Genomic DNA, 12,540 nt, shown 5'->3' with positions numbered 1-12,540 from the left:
GAATCCCTCATTCTGTCAAACCTTTAGAATCCCTCATTCCGTCAAACTTTTAGAAGCCCTCATTCTGTCAAACCTTTAGAATCCCTCATTCTGTCAAACTTTTAGAATCCCTCATTCTGTCAAACTTTTAGAATCCCTCATTCTGTCAAACTTTTAGAATCCCTCATTCTGTCAAACCTTTAGAATCCCTCATTCTGTCAAACTTTCAGAATCCCTCATTTTGTCAAGCAACTAGTTCTGAAAAGTAATCTGTACTTCCACGTCGGTTCCCTGTGTATGCTACAGGCTACATCCTGTAGCAGACTGAATCCACAAACTGGTGGTTTGGAGTTCAGGATAGCTTGTTTTATTGTTCATGTGTAAGGTAGACAGCAATCTCCTTTTCCCATCTAACATATGAGAACACTTCGGGAAAAGGGATCACCAACTTGAGGATTTCCCCAGGGGTCTGTCTGTTCACATGCTGAATAGAAAGAATATTGAGGGATGGCTGGACGTATGTGCGACATGTCAAAGTGTAATATTACCTGTGTAAGGCCCTAGTTTTATCACACCTGGACTACTGTCCAGTCATATGGTCAAGTGCCACAAAGAGGGACACAGGCAAATTACAATTGGCCTAGAACAGTGTAGAAAGGCTGGCCCTTAAATGTACATGGAGAGCTAACATTAACGATATGCATGTCAATCTCTCATGGGGAGATTGACTTCATCACTACTTGTTTTTGTAAGAGGTGTTGACAAGCTGAATGCACCGAGGTGTCTGTTTAAACTACTAGCACACAGCTCAGACACCATGCATACCCCACAAGACATACCACCAGAGGTCTGTTTAAAATACTAGCACACAGCTCAGACACCCATCCATACTCCACAAGACATACTACCAGAGGTCTGTTTAAACTACTAGCACACAGTTCAGACACCCATGCATACCCCACAAGACATACCACCAGAGGTCTGTTTAAACTACTAGCACACAGCTCAGACACCATGCATACCCCACAAGACATACCACCAGGGGTCTCTTCACAATCCCCAAGTCCAGAACAGACTATGGGAGGTGCACAGTGCTACATAGAGCCATGAATACATGGAACTATATTCCACATCAGGTAACTGATGCAAGCAGTAGAATCAGATTTAAAAAACAGATAAAACCTTATGGAACTGCACGGACTGTGAAGAGACACACACACACAAACACAGGCATAGAAACACACATACACACACATGGTAGTGTAGTGGTGTAATAATGTGTTGTATTGTAGATATGTAGTGTAGTGGTGTAATAATGTGTTGTATTGTATATATGGTAGTGTAGTGGTGTAATAATGTGTTGTATTGTAGATATGGTAGTGTAGTGGTGTAATAATGTGTTGTATTGTAGATATGTAGTGGTAGTGTAGTGGTGTAATAATGTGTTGTATTGTAGATATGGTAGTGTAGTGTAGTGGTGTAATAATGTGTTGTATTGTAGATATGTAGTGATAGTGTAGTGGTGTAATAATGTGTTATATTGTAGATATGTAGTGGTAGTGTGGTGGTGTAATAATGTGTTGTATTGTAGATATGGTAGTGGTAGTGTAGTGTTGTAATAATGTGTTGTATTGTAGACATGTAGTGTAGTGGTGTAATAATGTGTTGTATTGTAGATATGGTAGTGTAGTGGTGTAATAATGTGTTGTATTGTAGATATGTAGTGGTAGTGTAGTGGTGTAATAATGTGTTGTATTGTAGATATGGTAGTGTAGTGTAGTGGTGTAATAATGTGTTGTATTGTAGATATGGTAGTGGTAGTGTAGTGGTGTAATAATGTGTTGTATTGTAGATATGTAGTGGTAGTGTAGAGGTGTAATAATGTGTTGTATTGTAGATATGTAGTGGTAGTGGTGTAATAATGTGTTGTATTGTAGATATGTAGTGGTAGTGTAGTGTTGTAATAATGTGTTGTATTGTAGATATGTAGTGTAGTGGTGTAATAATGTGTTGTATTGTAGATATGGTAGTGTAGTGGTATAATAATGTGTTGTATTGTAGATATGTAGTGGTAGTGTTGTAATAATGTGTTGTATTGTAGATATGTAGTGTGTAATAATGTGTTGTATTGTAGATATGTAGTGGTAGTGTAGTGGTGTAATAATGTGTTGTATTGTAGATATGTAGTGTGTAATAATGTGATGTATTGTAGATATGTAGTGGTAGTGTTGTAATAATGTGTTGTATTGTAGATATGTAGTGTAGTGGTGTAATAATGTGTTGTATTGTAGATATGGTAGTGTAGTGGTGTAATAATGTGTTGTATTGTAGATATGTAGTGGTAGTGTAGTGGTGTAATAATGTGTTGTATTGTAGATATGTAGTGTGTAATAATGTGATGTATTGTAGATATGTAGTGGTAGTGTTGTAATAATGTGTTGTATTGTAGATATGTAGTGTAGTGGTGTAATAATGTGTTGTATTGTAGATATGTAGTGTGTAATAATGTGATGTATTGTAGATATGTAGTGGTAGTGTTGTAATAATGTGTTGTATTGTAGATATGTAGTGTAGTGGTGTAATAATGTGTTGTATTGTAGATATGTAGTGGTAGTGTAGTGGTGTAATAATGTGTTGTATTGTAGATATGTAGTGTAGTGGTGTAATAATGTGTTGTATTGTAGATATGTAGTGTAGTGGTGTAATAATGTGTTGTATTGTAGATATGTAGTGGTAGTGTAGTGGTGTAATAATGTGTTGTATTGTAGATATGTAGTGTGTAATAATGTGATGTATTGTAGATATGTAGTGGTAGTGTTGTAATAATGTGTTGTATTGTAGATATGTAGTGTAGTGGTGTAATAATGTGTTGTATTGTAGATATGTAGTGGTAGTGTTGTAATAATGTGTTGTATTGTAGATATGTAGTGTAGTGGTGTAATAATGTGTTGTATTGTAGATATGTAGTGTAGTGGTGTAATAATGTGTTGTATTGTAGATATGTAGTGTGTAATAATGTGATGTATTGTAGATATGTAGTGGTAGTGTTGTAATAATGTGATGTATTGTAGATATGTAGTGTAGTGGTGTAATAATGTGTTGTATTGTAGATATGTAGTGTAGTGGTGTAATAATGTGTTGTATTGTAGATATGTAGTGTAGTGGTGTAATAATGTGTTGTATTGTACATATGGTAGTGTAGTGGTGTAATAATGTGTTGTATTGTAGATATGTAGTGTAGCGGTGTAATAATGTGTTGTATTGTAGATATGGTAGTGTAGTGTATTGGTGTAATAATGTGTTGTATTGTAGATATATAGTGGTAGTGTAGTGGTGTAATAATGTGTTGTATTGTAGATATGGTAGTGTAGTGGTGTAATAATGTGTTGTATTGTAGATATATAGTGGTAGTGTAGTGGTGTAATAATGTGTTGTATTGTAGATATGGTAGTGTAGTGGTGTAAAACATTTTTTTTATTATTTATTGCACCTTTATTTAACCAGGTAGGCAAGTTGAGAACAAGTTCTCATTTACAATTGCGACCTGTCCAAGATAATGCAAAGTAGTTCGACACATACAACAACACAGAGTTACACATGGAGTAAAACAAACATGCAGTCAATAATATAGTAGAAAAATAAGTCTATATACAATGTGAGCAAATGAGGTGAGATAAAGGAGGTAAAGGCAAAAAAGGCCATGGTGGCAAAGTAAATACAATATAGCAATTAAAACACTGGAATGGTAGATTTGTAGTGGAAGAAAGTGCAAAGTAGAAATAGAAATAATGGGGTGCAAAGGAGCAAAATAAATAAATAAATACAGTAGGGGAAGGGGTAGTTGTTTGGGCTAAATTATAGATGGGCTATGTACAGGTGCAGTGATCTGTGAGCTGCTCTGACAGCTGGTGCTTAAAGCTAGTGAGGGAGATAAGTGTTTCCAGTCTCAGAGATTTTTGTAGTTCGTTCCAGTCATTGGCAGCAGAGAACTGGAAGGAGAGACGGCCAAAGGAGGAATTGGCTTTGGGGGTAACCAGAGAGATATACCTGCTGGAGTGCGTGCCACAGGTGGGTGCTGCTATGGTGACCAGCGAGCTGAGATAAGGGGGGACTTTACCTAGCAGGGTCTTGTAGGTGACCTGGAGCCAGTGGGTTTGGCGACGAGTATGAAGCGAGGGCCAGCCAACGAGAGCGTACAGGTCGCAGTGGTGGGTAGTATATGGGGCTTTGGTGACAAAATGGATGGCACTGTGATAGACTGCATCCAGTTTATTGAGTAGGGTATTGGAGGCTATTTTGTAAATGACATCGCCGAAGTCGAGGATCGGTAGGATGGTCAGTTTTATGAGGGTATGTTTGGCAACATGAGTGAAGGATGCTTTGTTGTGAAATAGGAAGCCAATTCTAGATTTAATTTAGGATTGGAGATGTTTAATGTGAGTCTGGAAGGAGAGTTTACAGTCTAACCAGACACCTAGGTATTTGTAGTTGTCCACATATTCTAAGTCAGAACTGTCCAGAGTAGTGATGCTGGACGGGCGGGCAGGTGCAGGCAGCTATCGGTTGAAGAGCATGCATTTAGTTTTACTTGTATTTAAGAGCAGTTGGAGGCCACGGAAGGAGAGTTGTATGGCATTGAAGCTCGTCTGGAGGTTTGTTAACACAGTGTCCAAAGAAGGGCCAGAAGTATACAGAATGGTGTCGTCTGCGTAGAGGTGGATCAGAGACTCACCAGCAGCAAGAGCGACATCATTGATGTATACAGAGAAAAGAGTTGGCCCAAGATTTGAACCCTGTGGCACCCCCATAGAGACTATGTGTTGTATTGTAGATATGGTAGTGTAGTGGTGTAATAATATGTTGTATTGTAGATATGTAGTGGTAGTGGTGTAATAATGTGTTGTATTGTAGATATGTAGTGGTAGTGTAGGGGTGTAATAATGTGTTGTATTGTAGATATGTAGTGGTAGTGTAGTGGTGTAAAAATGTGCTGTATTGTAGATATGTAGTGGTAGTGTAGTGGTGTAATAATGTGTTGTATTGTAGATATGTAGTGGTAGTGTGGTGGTGTAATAATGTGTTGTATTGTAGATATGTAGTGGTAGTGTAATGGTGTAATAATGTGTTGTGTTGTAGATATGTAGTGGTAGAGTAGTGTGTAATAATGTGTTGTATTGTAGATATGGTAGTGTAGGGGTGTAATAATGTGTTGTATTGTAGATATGTAGTGGTAGTGTAGTGGTGTAATAATGTGTTGTATTGTAGATATGGTAGTGTAGTGGTGTAATAATGTGTTGTATTGTAGATATGGTAGTGTAGTGGTGTAATAATGTGTTGTATTGTAGATATGTAGTGGTAGTGTAGTGGTGTAATAATGTGTTGTATTGTAGATATGGTAGTGGTAGTGTAGTGGTGTAATAATGTGTTGTATTGTAGATATGGTAGTGGTAGTGTAGTGGTGTAATAATGTGTTGTATTGTAGATATGGTAGTGGTAGTGTAGTGGTGTAGTAATGTGTTGTATTGTAGATATGGTAGTGTAGTGGTGTAATAATGTGTTGTATTGTAGATATGTAGTGGCAGTGTAGTGGTGTAATAATGTGTTGTATTGTAGATATGGTAGTGTTAGTGTAGTGGTGTAATAATGTGTTGTATTGTAGATATGGTAGTAGTAGTGTAGTGGTGTAGTAATGTGTTGTATTGTAGATATGGTAGTGTAGTGGTGTAATAATGTGTTGTATTGTAGATATGTAGTGGCAGTGTAGTGGTGTAATAATGTGTTGTATTGTAGATATGTAGTGGTGTATATATCTACAATCTGGTCTATATACTGTCTATTACCTGGACAGATATCATTCATCTGGTCAATATACTATCTATTACCTGGATCATGTATCATTAATCTGGTCTATATACTGTCTATTACCTGGATCAGGTATCATTCATCTGGTCTATATACTGTCTATTACCTGGATCAGGTGTCATTCATCTGGTCTATATACTGTCTATTACCTGGACAGGTATCATTAATCTGGTCTATATACTGTCTATTACCTGGACAGGTATCATTCATCTGGTCTATATACTGTCTATTACCTGGACAGGTATCATTTATCTGGTCTATATAATCTCTATTACCTGGATCAGGTATCATTAATCTGGTCTATATACTGTCTATTTCCTGGATCAGGTATCATTCATCTGGTCTATATACTGTCTATTACCTGGATCAGGTATCATTCATCTGGTCTATATACTGTCTATTACCTGGACAGGTATCATTCATCTGGTCTATATACTGTCTATTACCTGGACAGGTATCATTAATCTGGTCTATATACTGTCTATTACCTGGACAGGTATCATTCATCTGGTCTATATACTGTCTATTACCTGGACAGGTATCATTCATATGGTCTATATACTGTCTATTACCTGGATCAGGTATCATTCATCTGGTCTATATACTGTCTATTACCTGGATCAGGTATCATTCATCTGGTCTATATACTGTCTATTACCTGGATAAGGTATCATTAATCTGGTCTATATACTGTCTATTACCTGGATCGGGTATCATTCATCTGGTCTATATACTGTCTATTACCTGGACAGGTATCATTCATCTGGTCTATATACTGCCCGGCGTCTCCGGCATCGTCTGCTGTCGCATGTCGGCTGGTGATGTAATGAGAATGGTCTCCTGGGGTTATAGATAGCCATCCAACACCATGCAGAGAACATCCACTCACACACACACACAGACACACACACACACACACACACACACACACACACACACACACCACACACACACACACACACACACACACACACACACACACACACACACACACACACACACACACAAACACACACACAAACACACACACTTGGTGGACCACTAGCATTGGTACTGAGGTAAAGTGAATACTCTTCTTTAAAATAATTTATGAAATGAGGATTAGGATTAGCCAGTGATGAAAGATGGTTTACCAAATCAAGGAAAACATTTGGGTACAGGCTATCTATAACAGGCTACAGTGGAGCAACAGGTAGCATGAATTTCCACAGAGAATCAGTGTTGATTTCTTATATCATCAGCATAAATGTATACCTACTGCCCTACACTACCATTACACAGAGACATGCTGGCCTACACTACCATTACTCAGAGACATGCTGCCCTACACTACCATTACACCGAGACATGCTGCCCTACACTACCATTACACAGAGACATGCTGCCCTACACTACCATTACACAGAGACATGCTGCACTACACTACCATTACACAGAGACATGCTGCCCTACACTACCATTACTCAGAGACATGCTGCCCTACACTACCATTACACAGAGACATGCTGGCCTACACTACCATTACACAGAGACATGCTGCCCTACACTACCATTACACAGAGACATGCTGGCCTACACTACCATTACTCAGAGACATGCTGCCCTACACTACCATTACACAGAGACATGCTGGCCTACACTACCATTACTCAGAGACATGCTGCCCTACACTACCATTACACAGAGACATGCTGGCCTACACTACCATTACTCAGAGACATGCTGCCCTACACTACCATTACACAGAGACATGCTGCCCTACACTACCATTACACAGAGACATGCTGCACTACACTACCATTACACAGAGACATGCTGCACTACACTACCATTACACAGAGACATGCTGCCCTACACTACCATTACACAGAGACATGCTGCCCTACACTACCATTACACAGAGACATGCTGCCCTACACTACCATTACACAGAGACATGCTGCACTACACTACCATTACTCAGAGACATGCTGCACTACACTACCATTACACAGAGACATGCTGCCCTACACTACCATTACTCAGAGACATGCTGCACTACACTACCATTACACAGATACATGCTGGCCTACACTACCATTACTCAGAGTCATGCTGCACTACACTACCATTACACAGAGACATGCTGCACTACACTACCATTACACAGAGACATGCTGCCCTACACTACCATTACTCAGAGACATGCTGCCCTACACTACCATTACACAGAGACATGCTGCCCTACACTACCATTACACAGAGACATGCTGCCCTACACTACCATTACACAGAGACATGCTGCCCTACACTACCATTACTCAGAAACATGCTGCCCTACACTACCATTACTCAGAGACATGCTGCCCTACACTACCATTACACAGAGACATGCTGCCCTACACTACCATTAATCAGAGACATGCTGCACTACACTACCATTACACAGAGACATGCTGCCCTATACTACCATTACACATTTCCGTTAAGACTTAGCTAGCTGACGGAGCTGCTGACCTTAGACACACAGACAAACAGAGTCACAGAGACACAGTCACAGATCGCTGACCCTTGAACATGTGGTCATTGGTTTCACCAGGCCACACACACACTGAATCTCCAGTTTCTGCAGTACTTTTCCATCCAGGGTGTGTGAATCTCTAAGGTTGACCCAATAAAGTGGAAGCTCCATCACTACGCTGCTTGTAGTTCTCCAGACACTTTACATCAACACACAGTGAAGGGTTAGAGGCAAAATGGAGGTGTCGGGAGTGAATGGGGTCTGACTGCTAGAGTAACACTGATACACAGTGAATGGGGTCTGACTGGTAGAGGGAACACTGATACACAGTGAATGGGGTCTGACTGGTAGAGGGAACATTGATACACAGTGAATGGGGTCTGACTGGTAGAGGGAACATTGATACACAGTGAATGGGGTCTGACTGGTAGAGGGAACACTGATACACAGTAATGGGGTCTGACTGGTAGAGGGAACACTGATACACAGTGAATGGGGTCTGACTGGTAGAGGGAACATTGATACACAGTGAATGGGGTCTGACTGGTAGAGGGAACATTGATACACAGTGAATGGGGTCTGACTGGTAGAGGGAACAGTGATACACAGTGAATGGGGTCTGACTGGTAGAGGGAACATTGATACACAGTGAATGGGGTCTGACTGGTAGAGGGAACACTGATACACAGTGAATGGGGTCTGACTGGTAGAGGGAACATTGATACACAGTGAATGGGGTCTGACTGGTAGAGGGAACACTGATACACAGTGAATGGGGACTGACTGGTAGAGTAACACTGATACACAGTGAATGGGGTCTGACTGGTAGAGGGAACACTGATACACAGTGAATGGGGTCTGACTGGTAGAGTAACACTGATACACAGTGAATGGGGTCTGACTGGTAGAGTAACACTGATACACAGTGAATGGGGTCTGACTGGTAGAGGGAACATTGATACACAGTGAATGGGGTCTGACTGGTAGAGGGAACATTGATACACAGTGAATGGGGTCTGACTGCTAGAGGGAACACTGATACACAGTGAATGGGGTCTGACTGGTAGAGGGAACATTGATACACAGTGAATGGGGTCTGACTGGTAGAGAGAACATTGATACACAGTGAATGGGGTCTGACTGGTAGAGGGAACACTGATACACAGTGAATGGGGTCTGACTGGTAGAGTAACATTGATACACAGTGAATGGGGTCTGACTGGTAGAGGGAACATTGATACACAGTGAATGGGGTCTGACTGGTAGAGGGAACAGTGATACACAGTGAATGGGGTCTGACTGCTAGAGGGAACACTGATACACAGTGAATGGGGACTGACTGGTAGAGGGAACATTGATACACAGTGAATGGGGTCTGACTGGTAGAGAGAACATTGATACACAGTGAATGGGGTCTGACTGGTAGAGTAACACTGATACACAGTGAATGGGGTCTGACTGGTAGAGGGAACACTGATACACAGTGAATGGGGTCTGACTGGTAGAGGGAACACTGATACACAGTGAATGGGGTCTGACTGGTAGAGGGAACACTGATACACAGTGGATGGGGTCTGACTGGTAGAGGGAACACTGATACACAGTGAATGGGGTGTGACCGGTAGAGGGAATATTGATACACAGTGAATGGGGTCTGACTGGTAGAGGGAACACTGATACACAGTGGATGGGGTCTGACTGGTAGAGGGAACACTGATACACAGTGAATGGGGTCTGACTGGTAGAGGGAATATTGATACACAGTGAATGGGGTCTGACTGGTAGAGGGAACATTGATACACAGTGAATGGGGTCTGACTGGTAGAGGGAACATTGATACACAGTGAATGGGGTCTGACTGGTAGAGGGAACATTGATACACAGTGAATGGGGTCTGACTGGTAGAGGGAACATTGATACACAGTGAATGGGGTCTGACTGCTAGAGGGAACACTGATACACAGTGAATGGGGTCTGACTGGTAGAGGGAACATTGATACACAGTGAATGGGGTCTGACTGGTAGAGAGAACATTGATACACAGTGAATGGGGTCTGACTGGTAGAGTAACACTGATACACAGTGAATGGGGTCTGACTGGTAGAGGGAACACTGATACACAGTGAATGGGGTCTGACTGGTAGAGGGAACACTGATACACAGTGAATGGGGTCTGACCGGTAGAGGGAATATTGATACACAGTGAATGGGGTCTGACTGGTAGACGGAACACTGATACACAGTGAATGGGGTCTGCCTGGTAGAGGGAACACTGATACACAGTGAATGGGGTCTGACTGGTAGAGGGAACACTGATACACAGTGGATGGGGTCTGACTGGTAGAGGGAACACTGATACACAGTGAATGGGGTCTGACTGGTAGAGGGAACATTGATACACAGTGAATGGGGTCTGACTGCTAGAGGGAACACTGATACACAGTGAATGGGGTCTGACTGGTAGAGGGAACATTGATACACAGTGAATGGGGTCTGACTGGTAGAGAGAACATTGATACACAATGAATGGGGTCTGACTGGTAGAGTAACACTGATACACAGTGAATGGGGTCTGACTGGTAGAGGGAACACTGATACACAGTGAATGGGGTCTGACTGGTAGAGGGAACACTGATACACAGTGAATGGGGTCTGACCGGTAGAGGGAATATTGATACACAGTGAATGGGGTCTGACTGGTAGACGGAACACTGATACACAGTGAATGGGGTCTGACTGGTAGAGGGAACACTGATACACAGTGAATGGGGTCTGACTGGTAGAGGGAACACTGATACACAGTGGATGGGGTCTGACTGGTAGAGGGAACACTGATACACAGTGAATGGGGTCTGACTGGTAGAGGGAACATTGATACACAGTGAATGGGGTCTGACCGGTAGAGGGAACATTGATACACAGTGAATGGGGTCTGACTGGTAGAGGGAACGTTGATACACAGTGAATGGGGTCTGACTGCTAGAGTGAACATTGATACACAGTGAATGCGGTCTGACTGCTAGAGGGAACGTTGATACACAGTGAATGAGGTCTGACTGCTAGAGGGAACATTGATACACAGTGAATGGGGTCTGACTGGTAGAGGGAATATTGATACACAGTGAATCCTAGTGGGTACAGGAAGTAAGAGTTGTTTAAAGTACTAGTACTCACCCAGGGGGACAGACACAGCCAGGTACGCACGGTTCATGAGCTGAACAGGTGAGGTTGAGCAGGTGGGATTCACATGTGTGTTCACAGCCCAGTCCTCTACCCAGGCTGATCCCATCTCTAGCCTGCAGCCCCTCCAGCCCCTCAGTACAGTCCAGGTACATCTGACACAGCGGACACTGTTGGTCTGGAACAAGAGATGGTACAGGTAGAAGGTATATGTCATTGAGAGGACTTTAGAGACTATAGCATGGTTCAATATCATTCTCCTAAAGGTAACTTACCACTGGCAGGACTTTGGGGAAACTGGCCAATATCATTCCCCTAAAGGTAACTTACCACTGGCAGGACTTTGGGAAACTGGCCAATATCATTCTCCTAAAGGTAACTTACCACTGGCAGGACTTTGGGGAAACTGGCCAATATCATTCTCCTAAAGGTAACTTACCACTGGCAGGACTTTGGGAAACTAGTCAATATCATTCTCCTAAAGGTAACTTACCACTGGCAGGACTTTGGGAAACTAGTCAATATCATTCTCCTAAAGGTAACTTACCACTGGCAGGACTTTGGGAAACTAGCTTTCCATCTTGGCAAACCCTAAAGCAAGAGAGAGCGGTGTAAGAGTTGTAAAATGGAAATAAGTTAACTTAACATTGTTAACTCAACACAACAATAACATTGTTAACTCAACACAACAATAACATCGTTAACTCAACACAACAATAACATCGTTAACCAATAACATCGTTAACTCAACACAACAATAACATCGTTAACTCAACACAACAATAACATCGTTAACTCAACACAACAATAACATCGTTAACTCAACACAACAACGACATCGTTAACTCAACACAACAACGACATCGTTAACTCAACACAACAATGACATCGTTAACTCAACACAACAATACCATCGTTAACTCAACACAACAACGACATCGTTAACTCAACACAACAACGACATCGTTAACTCAACACAACAATGACATCGTTAACTCAACACAACAATACCATCGTTA

The 12,540-nt window shown here is 41.6% G+C and overlaps 1 protein-coding gene across 1 annotated transcript in view; it reads right to left on the bottom strand.

Moving 5' to 3' along the window:
* The window catches only part of otog (otogelin), a 111,938-nt gene that overhangs the window by 57,262 nt on the left and 42,136 nt on the right, over positions 1–12,540 (bottom strand). The window contains exon 19 of the mRNA XM_082957550.1: positions 11,516–11,699. Within this exon, the coding sequence (XP_082813676.1) occupies positions 11,516–11,699 (184 nt within the window). The remainder of the gene's footprint in view (positions 1–11,515; positions 11,700–12,540) is intronic.

Source organism: Salmo salar, chromosome 11 (assembly GCF_965601325.2).
Source record: "Salmo salar chromosome 11, fSalSal1, whole genome shotgun sequence".
NCBI classification, from domain to species: Eukaryota; Metazoa; Chordata; class Actinopteri; order Salmoniformes; family Salmonidae; genus Salmo; species Salmo salar.
The sequence above is the reverse complement of the archived record's forward strand: the minus strand, read 5'-3'. Positions and strand labels throughout refer to the sequence as shown.